At 37.3% G+C, this 16,823-nt stretch overlaps 1 protein-coding gene across 2 annotated transcripts in view; it reads right to left on the bottom strand.

The window, feature by feature from the left end:
* Ythdc2 (YTH domain containing 2) overlaps window positions 1-14,377 on the bottom strand; it is a 57,305-nt gene extending 42,928 nt beyond the window's left edge. Inside the window, exons 1-7 of one of the 2 annotated variants that reach the window (XM_028777181.1) lie at window positions 14,072-14,377; window positions 12,728-12,818; window positions 9,747-9,943; window positions 8,192-8,391; window positions 5,147-5,313; window positions 2,526-2,628; window positions 1,389-1,545 (exon numbers count right to left, since the gene is read on the bottom strand). In XM_028777181.1, the coding sequence (XP_028633014.1) occupies window positions 1,389-1,545; window positions 2,526-2,628; window positions 5,147-5,313; window positions 8,192-8,391; window positions 9,747-9,943; window positions 12,728-12,818; window positions 14,072-14,270 (1,114 nt within the window). In that variant the 5' untranslated portion in view covers window positions 14,271-14,377. Of the gene's footprint in view, window positions 1-1,388; window positions 1,546-2,525; window positions 2,629-5,146; window positions 5,314-8,191; window positions 8,392-9,746; window positions 9,944-12,727; window positions 12,821-14,071 lie in introns of those variants that run through there. The other variant, XM_028777182.1, reaches the window with a different exon arrangement.
* Between the last annotated feature and the right edge of the window lie 2,446 nt (window positions 14,378-16,823).

Here is a 16,823-nt window from a genome sequence, read left to right as displayed (position 1 = left end):
GAAGTACCAAGATAAGGAAATCAAGCAAGAGCTTTGAAAACATACAAAGGAAGTCCTAGTATGGTTGATAATTGATAGAAAACGCCAACACAAGGAGGGAAACTACAACCTAGAAAAAGCAAGGAAGTAATCTTCCAACAACCCCAAAAGAAGATAACTATACAAACATAACTTTACCTCTAATAACAAAAATAACAGGAAGCCCCAATCATTTTTCCTTAATATCTCTTAACATCAATGGTCTCAATTCCCCAATAAAAAGACGCAGACTAGCAGACTGGATACACAAACAAGACCCAGAATTTTGCTGCATACAAGAAACGCACCTCAGTGACAAAGACAGACACTACCTCAGAATAAAAGGATGGAAAACAATTTTCCAAGCTAATGGTCCCAAGAAACAAGCTGGAGTAGCCATTCTAATATCAAATAAAATCGACTTTCATCCAAAATTAATCAAAAAAGATAAGGAAGGACACTTCATACTCATCAAAGGAAAAATCTACCTAGTATGGTTGAAATGCAGGGAAACAAAACCAAAAACAAGAAGGAAGGATGCATAGTTCTCTAGCAGATGGAAGGGAAGCAGAGCCACATCCAGAAAGTAAACTAGGCAGCCCAGGAGAAAAGGGGCCACAGTTTCTAACCACAAGAACTCAATTCCAGTTGTGGGTATTACTGGGATAAATGACTTCTCTAGCAGGACAGGTCAGGAGGGGAAAGGGGTCCCTGCTAACCTGCTTAGAGGTAATGAGTAATATTAATAGAAAATCTATCACTTAAAACTGACAAAACTTAGAGGGGCTGAAACCAAAATCATTCAAGTGAAGATTCAAAAGTCAGGGAGCCTAAATTGAAACTGCCAGTCTCTGGATGAGAGAGACAACATAAAGAGATAGCTGGGCCAGATGTTGACAAGACAAAATGTGAAGGAAATAAGAGGTACAGCTCAAGCAGTAAAGTGTACAGGGAAAGGAAGCCTGATGTTGGTGGCTAAGAATAGACCTCACCAACCAAGGTTAAGTGCAGGTTTTGACAGCCTTGAGCCTGGGGTTTACAAGTGGATGAACAGTATAGAACACTATTCCAAGGAAGTGGGCAGTAAAGTGCAGACCGGTGTTTAAAGAGAAACACAGGACAAAAGGAAGCTCAGTTCTTTTTCAAGTTAAATCACTGGATTTGCTACACAGCTCAGAGAGCTACAGATGCAAAAAAAGAGGCCAAAATAGAGACAAACCACTATGAAGCCTGTCTCACGGGAAGCATAAATGAAAATCCTCTACTTCAGAATATTTCCAAATTTCTGTTAAAAAAATAAAAATAAAACATAATCACACTGCAAAGTTTTATTTCAAAGAAATTAAAAAAGATAATAGATATAGTCATACTATATATCACTGGACAACTTCCAAAGTATCTTATGAAGAGATTCACGTCCAAGGCAGCACTAGAGAGAATTAGTTTCAAAGTTGGGTGCTTTTGCAACAAATCTCTTAACTTTGTAAGTAAAAAATCACTGAATCGGTCCCTTTCATGAACTTCATCCTGCAATGAAGAGAAACAGAAACAAACCCATGGATCAGGTAAAACACTGTGGATGATTCATCTTTAACAGAAAATACTGCTGGATTTATATTGTTCAAATTAAATAAGGAAAAGTCAATCACTACCATGGACCAGTTTGCATTTTTAGGATACAGAAATCATTGTACATTAAAGCTTACCATAAATGACAAAGTCCCATTCTTTTTCATAGACTCTACTACAAAAACTATCAAAAACTCTAAATTATCTCAGTCTATTAAATGCAGTCTTAATATGAACAACATCAATTTAAATATATGTCTAGCTAGGCATGGTAGCACATCTTTGTAATCTTAGCTACTGAGGAGGCTGAAGCTAGAAGATGGCAAGATAGAAGCCTAAAGGATATAGCAAGACCTTGTCTCAAACAATGGTAAAAACCAGACAAAGAAAAACCCCTGTGTACATGTAATTTTTAGTACTAGGCATCAAGTAGGCAAGGTTTCTAAAACCTGCTTATTAAAGACTACAACTTAGTCTATTTTTTTCTGATACAAACAAGAAAAAAAAAAGCTTAGAATACTTTAATAAGAGGGTAGTTTTTACTTAACAAGTAGCTAATTAATTTTGCAACTTAACCACAAGATTAAATGACTTAAAGTATATAGCTGCAATTAGGAACTCTATGGCATTAAAGGATTAATTAGGAAGCTAAGTATAGAGACTAAACCTAATTCTAGAAAATTCTAATTATATACATTATTTTCATAGATGAACATTTTATTTTCAAAAGACATCCTATTTGGTTATTTCCCCCATAAAACCCAAAGTCATAGCACCTTTATATAAGATATATTTCTAATAATTATACCAGATTACCTTGAACACAATCTACTAAAATCAGTAATTCATTTTCCTTTTACCTTATTCTAAAAGTATCATTATCTAATTAAATATTAAGCTGTCTCAGTATCACATGGCAAATTCAGCAATAGTCTTACCACAATAACATGGGTCACAGTTGACAATGTGCTATCACCTGCCATCAATGTACGAAGCAATACCCCATTGGTGCAAAATGTCAGAAGTGTCTTTGGCGAAACCCTTTTTAGAAATCAAAATGAAGTACACAATTACAAATATTTTACATCATAAAAATACAACTACTTTAAATGCTTGCTGTATATACAGTTTAACAAATATTATGAATATAATATGTGTAATATTATTTTGAATAATATTATTGTATTGGTATATGTGACTTGTTAGAAAAGTTACAATATGTATATAATGTCTGAAAATCACAAATTTCATCAGTAACAGATTTTATTTAAGTTATGTATGTTGTTAAAGAACATACGGAGGTTAAAAAAAACTTTAAAATTTTTAGTTCAGTTAAAAAAGTTACAGTACAGTGAAAAAAAAAACTTTATTGCTACAAACCAAGAAATGCTAACACTGTCAAGAAGACTACAGCAGGCTAAACATCCTCAGTCTCTTAGAAATCCACTCTCTCAAATGTCTTGCTTCAGATTTCAGGCACTCCATAAGCTCAAGTAGTAAAGTTTACTTTATAGTAATATCCAAATCTTAAATATTCTAAAATCTGATACACTTGTTCCCAAACATTGTGGATAAGGCATACTCAGTTGTACAGTTCACTAAAACTGAATCACTGTCATTTACTGAGTTCCTATCTCAACTCAGTAGCTCAATGTTCTAGACTTTAGATGGCATAGTACCCTCATATATAAAACAAAGTCTCAGCAAGGTGAAACAGCTTATACTTGATCATGACACTGAATCAGGATTTATACCTATGGCTCGGCTGTTCAAAACCTAAGTTTAGATATGGTATCAATATCTGAATACAGTAGCAAAATGTCAGTTAATTTTTTGTCTTCTGTGACTTTATTTTTTATATATTAAATAAAACATAATTAAATCTGGCACAGCCACATCTACTGGGAACAGAGAAGGCCATAAAGCCAGCACAGCTGCTTGGCAGAGATCCAGCAGCGCTGAGCCGAATGATACAGTCACCAGCATGCCACCTTCCACCTTTGGTCTTGATCTCCATATGCTGAATGCTTACAGGGCTTTTCATATTTGTACAACTTGGGGAAATTGGGTTAATGGATATTACTTATTATTCATTAATGCCTTCTTCTAGGAGTGCTGCTGCTAAGCTTCCCCAGGAAAGTCTTGAGCATGCTATCCCTCCTGCTTTTAGGGAAGATACCCTTATCTGACGCCACTAGAAACGTCTTCCATATGTCCTAGAGGTTATGACTCAAATAAAGATACCCAGAGATCTCCTTTATGAGGATCTGGTTCTAAGATTCTCTTAGAACATCTGCCCCTGAACTTACTCAGGAACAAGATAATCAGAACAAAGTAAGCTTTAAAAGGTAAACAAGGTTCAATGGGCTAGAGAAGTTGGTACAGATCAAGTTAAAAGCCACTTCTTATTATACTCAGGAGATTATGTGGAATACAAGATTGGAGACTACATATGGTATGCTCCTCGAAGAAAAGAAACAGCAACAATATTAGATTGACTGGAGTTATCTCTTCCCTGCACAGGGGCTTATACTGATAGACAAAGAATAGTTGAGTAAGGATAAATGATAAAAGAATGAAGTATTAAGACCTCCCATTCTTAGAAAAGTTAGCTTGTACAGGGCCACTGTGGTATCATATGACCAAGGAACAAAAAAAAAAAAAAAAGAGTAGACATACAAATTCTACAAAGATATAAACATAGTATTATAGCAGAAACTGAGTAACTGCAGCAGCTTTGGTCCAAAGACTTTTCTTGGGCCTAATGACAATTAATACTCTGGGCATTAAAGGTTGATAAAACAGAGCTTAGACATGGCCAACTGCCTAGGCTGGCTTGGAAATTTTCTTTCTGTCTAGTAACCTTGAAACCCAAGAGCTAATAACCTCAGAACACGCTGCCATGCTTTGGCAAAATATGCCTCTGGATTCTTAAAAATTGGGGTATGGGGTTGATGAGGAAAACTGACTATAAAAGATAACTTTGTTTTCTCACTGTTTATTATTGATGACTAAACTTATGACCTAGAGGAAGTTAAAACACATGTCCAGGGACAAAAATGGTATGATCTGTTTTGGAACAACATGAATCTATCTATCCTTGCCTACTTAGCTCTGATAAATAGAGAAGCAGTCTGACCAGTGACAATTCCCCTGACCCCCATGCCTGACTCACTCCTCCCTCTCAGACTCCTTCTCTTTTCTGGAGTCTGGAGGATGGTTCCCAGCAAGTCATTTCTCTCTCCCTTTCCTCTCTCTGCCCAGCCCCTCCCCTGTTCCACACATTCTCAAATGACACCCTTTTTATTACTGTTACATATATGTGCACAAATAGCTTAAATGACCCGCTAAGTCTAGTTTTGTTGTTAATGGGTTCATGGTTTCAGAGACGACCACTTAATTGTCCCTCTCTCCAGAGTCAGTCATTGCCTGTGTTCTCTGTCTAGGGGTGGGGCTTTCCCCCTTCCATTTCACAAGATTATTTAATCCTCTATTTTTAGTGAAATATACACACTTAGCTAGCTTTAAGCATGATAAAAGGTAAGAAGACTGTCTTTACCTGCTTTCTAATCGGATCTGATAACCAATTGTTTGACCAATTCTTTCCCTTCTCTCTGCAGCAACTCTTTCAGCCACAGCAATCGCTGCTAATCGTCTTGGTTGAGTACAGAATATTCGGCAGGGGATGCCATTTTTAAAGCAATCATCTAACAGGAACTGAGGAATCTAAACCAAAAATTTTACAGCACTATAAGGTATTCATTTTGCATACACAGAAATATCAAACCAAATCAAATAAAAATCAAATTTCCAATTTCCATAATATGTCAAGACATTAATCTTCAAATCAATAAGTCTCATATAACTGCTAATAATCAATGAGAAAGTATAGTTTTCAGAGTTTTTTGTTCACAATGAAAACTAAACCTAAATGTTTTAAATGAAATCTAACAAGAAATATTTAGGGTAAAGAAGACCTTCCAATATTACTGTAAACAAAAAATGGCCAGAGTATACTGAGAAATATAATCCTGGATATTAATGGATTACTAGTGTAGGTTAACTTCCCCAAATTATCCTATAAAGACAATGAAATTACAAAGTCCCGCTGGGATATTTTTAATAGTCAAAATCATCACAAAAATAAAGATACCCTACATTCCTAGAGTTATAAATACTTTTCTATACTAAAATCCAGGAAAGTCATAAATATTTAAAGTAAGAAGTCCTACTGGGACTAGAAAGATGGCTTAGTAGTTAAGAGCACTCACTATCCTTTCTGAGAACCTGGGTTCATTCAATTCCCAGCACTCACACTGAAATTCACAATCATCTTTAATTCCAGACTCTAAGGATCTGAGACATTCTTCTGATCTCTGTGGGCACTGCATGCATGTGGGCCAAAATCATACTGAGATAACTCAGACTCAAAAAGACAAATGCTATAAATTCTCTCTCATGTATGTATGACAACTACAGTATAAATTAGGATACCAACAGAAGGGTAAGCTAGGGCAGTGAGGGTGGGGAGTTGGAAGGGAAAGGAGGTAGAACGTATTGAAAAAGGAGAATAATGGATTAGGAAGGGTTCCTAATGATGTAGGGGAACAGAGAGCAAGGCAGAGGAGAGAGTATGAGAAGAATAACACTAAAGACCTCTAAAACTGCCACATGAAAACCTACTACTGTACAAGCTTCCTAAAATTCATACACATTATATAAAAGGAGTTTAAATGGAGTTGCCCTATAATGAAGGACAATGCTTCTCCCAGACAAAACAGGCTCTCAAAAAGAACAGTAGAGTTACATCGGGATCCCATTACATTAGAAACTACTGCCACCATTGTTGGTTACCCTCAGAACCTGGTAAGACCCTATTACTGAAGACACCACATATTTGAGGCCCAAGACATGGAAAAAATCAAGCTGCTGGCCTGGAAGCATTCTCCCTACTGACTAGTTTACAAAGTGCTTAAGAGGCTATGCATGTTATGGGGGAGAAATAATCAACAGTCTTACCCAGATGTGAGCCCTGTGTGCTATAACAGCTAATGGCCTAGCAAGATATGACCACTAGAACACAGTGGTGTCAATTTGATGGGAGTGAACCACCAATTACTGGATTCAAAGCCTGCTCCGTAGGACAGAACTCATGTCGGATACTGCTAACTGGGCCAAAATCCTGAAGTTGGCTAGGTCACAGCTGGGGCATGATTTCAAAAAGTATTAGTCTGTTAAATGGATATAGTAATAAGTTCTCCCTGTTCTTCCCTAGCAGAGAAGCTTCTTTACACAGTAGAGAGTGAGTAAGAGAGAGACCTACAACTGGCCAATGTGCAGAGAATAAGAGTATGAAGTGCTCAGCTCTATGTAGGGCAGCAATGTCACACCCTACCTCAAGGCTCAGGAATCACTGTAACCAGAACAGAAGAGCCACAGGCAGTATATTTATGCAGCCAAACAGCATTTGCTAAACATGTCAGTCCGACTGTACACATGAATTCACAGTAGCTGTGACTGCTTGCATAAGATCTGCACAAGATTAACCCAGTCGAAATCTCAGCATGGATATGAGAAGCGCTCATGAAGTACCATTGATGGCTAGTGGTGAAGGGAAAGTTTTCTGTAAGGATGCAGCCCCTGAGAGGCATACTATGTGAACTGAGTGGTTTTTTTAAGAGTATATGAAGTTGGGAAGAAATCATGGCCAGAGATATGGGAGAAATTGGAGGGGAGGGAAAGGTAGATTTGATTAAAATGTATTATATTCATGTATAAAATTCTTAAACAAAAAAAATGAATAAATTCTTTCATTTCCCACATAACAGCTCCATGTCACCTAATTATAAACATGGATAAGGAGAAATATTGAAAAAAAATTTACTTCCTGAAATTGGCTACAATCTTCTTAAAATTCTGTCTAGGTTTGTGGTTCACAGAACTGAAACATCAGGAAAAAATTTAATGGCATCTTAGCACTAAAGTAAATCCTACCTGTAGGAGCTAGTTAATATTTTATATAAGGCATTCTGTAGAGATTACCTCTAAATTTCACTCTAAAATGTACTAAGTGTCAGTTCCATTTTATAAATGAAAACAGGCTTAAAATGATGATGGGGTTACAATGCTAGATAAAGACTTCACATCTAATAGACAAAATAATAGAAATTTGAACTCCAGGCACAGTCTCCCAAAATAATAAATCACATAACTTCTGTTTCTTAAAGACCAAATGCACTAGTTTAAAAATAAAGAATCAAACAGGCTGTGAAGGTACACGTCTTTAATCCTAGTACTGGAGAGGCAGAGACTGAGGATCTCTGTAAGTTCCAACCCAGCCTGTTCTAGATAGTGAGTGCTAGGACAGACAGAACTACATTGAGAGACCCTGTCTCAAAAGTAAATAAATAAATAAATAAATAGTAGTAATTTGAAAGATTTCCTTCCTATAGATTCTTTATATGCACTCAGTAACAATTTGTGTATGAAATAGCTATTAGTAGAATAACTAGAGCTTTGTTTTTAAACACATAGTATAAATTTGACATAAAACTATGAAATGGAATAAATTCAATTTCCTTCTAAAACCAACAAAATAACAAACCTGTGTGGTTTTTCCAGACCCAGTTTCTCCTACAATCAAAACTACTTTGTTATCCTTAATTATTTTAACAATTTCTTCTTGTTTCTCAAAAACTGGTAAAGATTGCCTGAATGAGTCAAATTCAGACTCTCCTCTTTTCACAGGAACTTGAGGTATGCCATTGTTGAGACGCCCGCTTGTCTTGCTCATTTCTCGGTTTTCTTCAAAAGTGAATAAACAGACAGAAAGTTTATGATGAACACTGACATGACACATTAAAAATGAAGCTACATAATTTCCTGTGCTCCTCTGAATGTTCTTCTCTATAGTCTTCACTACCCAGCGCCTCAGCTACTGCCCTCCTGCATGTAGAGTTTACCGGCTACAAGTTTCAGTAATTTCACAGTAAGTCTTTTTCAAGTGTTTCTGATGCATAACACATGAAAATCAATAAAAATTAATCATTCCATAATCACTAAACAAACCATAAATTTTCACATTTATCATAAGCTTCTACCAGTAATGTCATTTTTTTTAATTTAAGCAGGAAATAATGTGCATTATAAGACCTGTAGATAATATTACAAAATAGCAAAGTACATGGTTAAAATGATACATGTACAACTAAATGACTAACAGAATAATATTTGTAAATACAAAGTTCTAATGATAAATGAATTTTCCAACTGAGCATTTCAGCCAATATCCATGTATGATAAAGCAGGTGTAATAAAGAAGGTATTGTCTAAATAGCTCAAACTATTTCTATGTGTTCACACTTAAGATACTTTCTTTAGGGCTCAGGTTATAGCTCGATGGTAGAATGCTTACATAGCACCCATGAGCCCCACATACCAAACAACCAAACCTTTAAAGATAAATAAACCAAGTTCTTTGATAGCTAGGATCATATATGTCCTATGAACTGTGGATCCACTCCTGCACACAACAATAATCACACAAGTCTACATTGGGCAGTTAGATCATTTTCTCATCTTGAAAGCTATTTTTCTGAATAAAATTATGACTTCATTTTATAATTTATATATCAACTGTCTTTGAGTAATTTTGTATACTGAAGATTCTTCCCCAGCCCTTCTCTAAAGCTAAAGCCCCAGTTTAAAGTACCACATGAAGGATTAGTACATCAAGGCATTGACTGACACAGAAAAGTGACAGACTCTGGAGTCACATCTCAGAAGTGTTCGGTGGCTAGCTGAGTAACCTTAAACGGGTCATTTCACTCTTTTGAGCTCCAGCTTCTTCCTCGCTCACATTTTACCACCCAGAAGTTGCTACTGTGAGGCTAGAAGTGAAGAGACCATCAAGCACACGGTAACTATTCAATGAACAGTAGTTATTATTACAACCTTTAAAAACTTGGTTCAACTGTACAATATGCCTTAATATTTTATTTTATTCCAAAATTCTCATAATTCTTAGTCACCTCTAATACACTATAAAAAATGAAAAGAAACTTGTACCATATTAGCTCTCAAAAATAAATCTAAGGTGGGGAAAAAAAATAATCGCCAAATAATAGGGTAAATAAGGCAGCTCCCTAGAAAATACATACCAGCTTCAACTGCAAACACATTTCCTCTTTCTGTTTTAGGTAGAAGTTCAGTACGTTCTTTATTGGTGACAGGAAATCTCTGAATTAGGCTCCTAACAGCATGTTTTGTATTATGAGTCAAATTACAGGTCATCATTGCATGAGCTGTTTCTGATCCATCTTTCTTCTTCACAGTTAGGTATCTATTTGCTCCCTTTCTGAATATTAATAGAAATAATTTATTTACTATATACAGTCAGATTGTTTACATATGATGTATATGCCTACTTAGAAAGTTATCTCAAGCAAAACAATGAAAAAATTTTGAGATATTAAAAATCGCCCCCAAAAAACAATAAATAAAGAAAAATAAAGCAGTAAGAAGAGTATCTTCAAATATCAAAATACGACAAACCCACTTCTTAAATCAACAATAACAAATGGGGGAAAAGAGCCTAATTTATTCATAAATGTTAAAATTTAAATTTAGCAGACTTCTTGGTTGGTGCAACCTCTCCAGTTCATACATACCGGGAAGCATATAAAGGTGGGAAAATCTGAACAAAAGTTCCTATTCATACTGAAAAGGTGATGGCTGACTGTTCCTATTAGTATATCCCGTGGGATGTTTTGGGAATGTGTTTATTACATTTGCAGGACAGCCTGTTAAAAGAGCCACTTTTAATAGCTGATGTTCAACTATGTAACACAGCATTTCCAATAATTACTTTCAATTAACTGCAAATAATTTACATACTTTGTAAATGAAAAAAAATTTTTTTTTCGAAAGCTTGTGACTATACAATTCTGTAATAGCTCAAGTTCCTGGCTGGGTGTCTGTTTAATTCATATGGAACTGACCATATCTTTTATGACTTCTTTAAGTCATTAAAACCAACAGTCCCAAGTAAAATGTTACAGCCACAAGAAGTCCCAAATGTGTTCTCAATGATTTAATAATATATGCCTGAATTTAGCAAAGCTGTGCTGATTAAAAACTTGGCTCTAAAAAACACAGACTTGGGTGGGAATCCCAACTTTACTGTTTGTTAGTGGTAAGAACACAAGTAAATTATGAATGGCTCTATGCCCAAGTTAATAATGTCTGCTTTGAAGTAGGTATTCATGATTAAGAAGTTAGATGTATATTATAGCATGTGTCACAGAGAAGGCTTTAAATAAATGAAAGCTATTACAATAAAAAAATCATTTCATAGTTAACCAAAATATTTCATACAACATTTTTATTTGATAATGTAACTATCATATTGTAATGAGCAATGTAACCACAAACTGGTGAAAATGACATTATTTTCTAATTTTCCCAATTTTCATTAAATTTAAATTTTGTCAACAATATTTTCCCCATAAGGACATTAAACTGGGGCCAGATTTGCTGACAACCCTGACAACCTGAGGTCAATCCTGGGAATCCACATGAAGAGATGAAGAGAACCAACTTTTGCAAGTTGCCAATGACAACTGCACATGTGCCATGGCATGTGTGCACGTGTTTATGTCCTCACATGTATAAATGCACAAGTGTAAAATGAAAAAGATGTAAAGAACATTAAACCAAGAGCTAAACTGTAGTTTTTGCTGTGCAATTCTTTCTTTACTAACATTTACATTTCTGCATGTTCCCTAGTGAATACCAAAATGAACTGTAAGTTCTCAATGCTGTCATCTGTCCTAACTGATGACGTGTGGTGACATCTACCTGTATCTGTAGCACTTCAGAGGTGAAAGCCTGAGAATCATGAACTTTAAGGCCAGCCTGGTCTACCTGAGACTCTGAATCAAGAGGAAAAAAAAATAACCTGATCAAAAAAATTGTCATTTCCACAGCAAACTGGAATCACTAGATTCTAAAAATGCTTTCTGTGGGAGGTTCTTTTCCTCTGTGTTGTTCCTCATTGTCTGAAAATTCAGTGCATTTAGAGGCCAACTAGTCATTCCCCTGTGCTGTTCATTCGCAAAATTTTAACCAGACAGGGTAGAAATAATGTTAGAATTAAATAAGCATGACAGAAGTCTGAGGCTAGTGTCCATTCAGTAATAATTTTTTAATTAACTATATGATCAAAAGTACATCATTTTAATTCTATAACACTGTATCCTGGTTAATAAGAATATCTCTAACATGTCTGTGAAACCAAGATGCGTTAATTCCTCTAAAAATTATCTTGGGAAGCTTTGTTGTATTTCACCTTTAGCTAATCTTTTTCTGAAATTACTCATAATTCATCAATATACACCAGACACTATGGTAGAGACTATGATTATAAAACTGAGTAAATAATATTATTTCCTAAAGCCCAAAACCAAACCGATGGATCAAATTGAAACTTCTCTAACAGACTACATCTGTTTGTATAAGTAATTCAAATTAAGCAGGTTCAAGTTTAAATTTCCATTGAAAAGTATCTGTCACTTAGCAGTCCAATAATAAATAACCTAACATGAATCATGGAACTATATCCACCTTTTAAAATCATTTAAACTTATGAGTATGTATAAGTTCAGGGGTCCACGTGGAGGTCACTGGACAACTATCAGGAGTCCATTCTCTCCTTTCACCTACTTGAAGCTGAGTCTCACTTGTTATTTCTACCACTGTGCAAACCTATGGCCCATTCTGCAGTCTCTTGCTTTCATTTCACCACAGGAGTTGTCACTGTTTTAACCACAGTGAGCTTTATTTTTATTACTTTGCTCAAGGCAGGTTCTGAGGATGGAATTCAGGTTGTTTGGCTTATACAACAGATGCTTTGACAAGATGAGCCATCTCCCAGGCTCTAACTTATTTTCTGCACCTGGGAGGTAAAGTGGATTGGAGGAAGAAAAGCAGATCTTGGTACAGACCTAAGTGAGTTCATTTACATATACCATACTTAAGAATGGAAAGTTAAAACAGAAATAATGATTTAGATGCAGTCAGACACATGTATACTTTCTTGCAGTAAGTACTTTTGTAAAAATAAGAAAAGTTGTACACTTACCCTTTACTTTTAGAAACTAAACCAAGAGATTGACTTAGTCGGTGAATAAAAGCTCTTTCTGTACTGGTCAAAGAAGAAGGAAATTCCATTTCTACGAAGGAAAAAAGATTCCATTTATAGACAATTATAGGCATAAAACATGAAAAATATATGTAAGTATAAATCAAATGATGTATTTTATATAAAAAGTATTTTTATTCAGTAGCTCACATCTAATAGGATTCTGATATTAACTTTTAATATTTATTAATTTTGCATGCATGCGCGCGCGCGTGTGTGTGTGTGTGTGTGTGTGTGTGTGTGTGTGTGTATACGCAGTGGCCACAGGTCAGAAGCATCAGATCCCCTGAAGCTGATTTGATAGGTTCAAGCCATCATGGGATGCTGGGATTCAAACCTGAGTCTTTTGCAAGAGCAGTCTGCAAGAGGAACTGAGCCATCTCTTTAGCCCAGAATTCTGATATTAATTATTAAGTTACACATAAAGCCTAAATATGATAAAGGACTTGGAAATTCATCAAAGATTACTACCTGTGTTGAAATCTTAAATTGGTATAACTCTGAACATATTCTACCATTTAACTTATTCCTGTCTTACTTAACAAAACTGTATTTCCTTCAATAATGAGGGATGCCTATGAGTTATGAATTCTCAAGCTGAAACTCCCATGATTCTGTTCTCAAAATGGCATAGGGCTCTTGCTCAATATTTCAGCCTAGATTTGTTGTGACATTTTGTCAAGGCTTTGCTTCTGTCAAACATATGTTCAAAATCGTTTCAGACAATAAGCCTAAGCAAATTACTAGCTAAGCCAGCAAATCAAAATGTGCATTCAATATGCTATGCAGACACTACGGGTAAACTCAGTTGTATATTATGAGGCTTGTATCATATAGATCTCTAACCTGATAAAGTACAAAACACACAAGTTTGTGTTTGATTTGATGCATCTAGAATTTCAATAAAGTCTATAAATTCAATAAATTCAAAGCCTCTTCTGAAGCTTTTTCAGCTTGAAGTAAGGCTACACCTTCTTTCAATAATAATGAGGAGGATGGTAGGGGCTTACCAACTCCTTAAAATGTTGACTTAGCAGCCTCGGGTTGCAGAAAAAGTACCTGGGAGAACATTTTCCCACCTGGGATTAACGTAACCTTTCCACCTTCTGATGCCCAGCGACTGCTCCCTAACCCCGCCGGCCCACAAGACATCCCACTCCGTGACCAACAGTCACTAGACAGCGCTGGTCTGACCTCTGAGGCCCGGCCCTGGGTTCCTCTGCCCATCAGGGGCGGGCCTGGGGGTGGGTGTCAGCCCGCAAGGTCCCCCGTCAGAAGCCTCACCTCGCTGGTCACCGTATCGGAAGCGCTCCAGAGCGATGTTGACGGCGATCTTCACCTCCTCGTCGATACGAATGTCTTTGAGGCCCTTGGCCCGGCCCCCGCCTCCGGGACCACAAGAAGCCGGGCCGCCGCCGCCGCCTCCGGCGCCGCCTCCGCTAGGAGCCGGCGGACGCGGCGAGACGCTGCTCGGCCTGGACATGGCCCTGAGGAGAAGCTCGCTCCGCGTGGGAGCGGCCAGGCCTGCTGCCAGCGAGCAGTGACAGAGACAGAGAGCCTGTGGGAACGCGGTGGACCTACCGCTCGGAAGACAGCGCACGGAGCGACTAGCGGGAAAGCGCCACTCACCGCAGCGGTGGAAGCGAAAGCGCACCTCTAGAGCCCAGAGAAGCCCTGGGCGCGCGCGTAATGACGTCACGAGGGCGCGCCGCACGCGACCCCAGAACGCCGGACCATAGGCTATACCTGTGCTGCTCTGGGGAATGCGATCATTGGAGGCATGAAGTGGTCCTCGCGACCTCAAGGCTTTGGTTCTCAAAAAGTATCATTTAATTGGAGAACATATTATTCGGTTACCCACTCGATCATTTAATGCTTCAATCCTTTCTTCAGAACGGGTTTCTGCCCAGCGCTAGATTCACAAACTTGAACGAGCTGGAGATAAGGGTTTTTCCCGCAATTCTGGGATTCGTGGTCTAGTGGGAGCAGAGTAAGCACAGTGAGTAGACCAACTGGTTTGATTTTAAATAACGACTAACTTCTTAGTCTATATCTTTCATTCTGAGACACATTGTAGACTTGGTTACCCGAAATAAAAATGTAACTGTGTTTTACCTCAGAACCCTAGAGAGTGGTGACAGTCCCCAAAAGGAAATACATGATAGTTATTAAAGTGCTCACAGTTTTAGGCGACAGCCCACCATGGATGTGGAACACATAGCAATGAGAATAGTTATGTTTTGTGGCAAGATTAAGTATAAAGAGGAACTTCTCAACAGTTTGGGGGGGTGGCAAATGCCTTTAATCTCAGAATTTAGGAGGCAGAGGCAGGAGAAGCTCATAAGTTTGATGCCAGCCTGGTGTACAGAGTGAGTGAGTTCAAGAGCAGCCAGGACTGCAAAAGAAACCTTATCTCAAAAAACAAATAAACAAAAGAGTTGAAAAGAGTATGAGAATTGCCATTGGCTCAGTAGAGCCCTACTAACATAAATCTAATTCCAATGGACCTGAATTGCTTCTACTGTGATGCCACTATTGTCATTCTCCAGAGAGTATCAGATGTGATCATTTCCTTTTTTTTTTTTAAATCAGAACCAGAGTGTAGTAACATGTTCTCATATGCAACCTTCTGGTTGCTTTCCTCTGCAACTAGAACAAGCCATAAATTTCTTACTATAACCCTCAAGATCCTCTAGGATGCTAACTGTGCCAACACTCACCCTCACAGTGCTCAGATGCACTTAATTTTGTTGTTTGGCTTTTCTTTGCTTGGATGGTTTTTTTCTAGGAGAAGGCAATCTTCCTCTGAGAATTCCTCTGTGCCAAAACTTAAAACATAATTGTGGCTCTTACATAGACATGCTTTCTAATCTTATGTTAGCATTTGCAACCTTTGAAAATATTTTATTTGCTCTTGCTGAAAGGTATGAGCTACTAAGAAAGCGAACATTATCTTGTTTGTCATCGTTCCTTCAGTACACATAAGTATTTTTCCAATGCAACCTGGTCTGCAGAGCAAGTTCTAGGATAGCAGGATTACACAGAGAAACCCTGTCTCAAAAAAAAAAAAATAACAAAAGAAGACAGGGGTGGAGGGAATGGAAGGAAGGAAAAGATAGAAAAGGAATGATATTTCAACTCTCAGAAAATTTTTGTTGTTGTCCTTGAGCTACCTATTTCTTTCATTGATTACTAAAAACAGCTTTGGACAAGTAGAGATGAGCCTAAGATAATGCTGTCCTTACCTAAAACAAGTAACTAGCTTTGAGGTAGACTAAGATAATTTCCAGAAGATATATTACAAACTTTGTTTTGAAAGATTAGAAAAATATACCACAGAGAACAGTTTTCTCCTGCACCAACAAAGAAAAGGCCATAGTAACAGTACACATCTGCACAGAATCTGAGCAAAGAAGCCCTTCAGAGCCATTCACAGTTGGGTTCTCTCAAGTGAGTGTATTTTCACAGGTTGGATTTTTTTGATAAATGGGATCTTACACAAGGGACACCTTTCTTCTACCCCAGTGTAACCTGCTTGATTTCTCTTTAGAAGTGTAGTCTCTGTAACAGTTACAGCCATTTTCCCTGTACCTGCCTTTTCTGCAGCTCCACACTGCCTTACACTCCTTTCCTCAGCAAACCACGGTTGTCTTTTTGTTCACACTCACTCTCTCACACAGGCTGTAGATTTATATCAGAGGGGTAAACAGCGACCATGACACAGCTTGAATGATACCCTCTCTTTAAATTTCCTCCTCTAAACAAGTTAGTGTAGGATGAGCTAAGGTGGGACGAGTAAGGAGAGGAAGAGGAGGAATTGGGAGAGGAAGGGAAAAAAGGAAGAGGAGGAGCTAGAGAGGGCAGAGATGTAGGAGGATGGAGAACCACACAGGTATGGAGAGCACTCGTGGGGAACAACTTATAAACTTATAATTAGGTTAGCTAATTGGGATACAACTCTCTTTGTATGAGCATCTTGTTATTAATCATTATCAAACATATAAAGCCTTTGATTATAAGAATTATAGTCTCATTC

Source organism: Grammomys surdaster, unplaced genomic scaffold (genome assembly GCF_004785775.1).
Source record: "Grammomys surdaster isolate TR1022 unplaced genomic scaffold, NIH_TR_1.0 278, whole genome shotgun sequence".
Classification (NCBI taxonomy): domain Eukaryota; kingdom Metazoa; phylum Chordata; class Mammalia; order Rodentia; family Muridae; genus Grammomys; species Grammomys surdaster.
The sequence above is the reverse complement of the archived record's forward strand: the minus strand, read 5'-3'. Positions and strand labels throughout refer to the sequence as shown.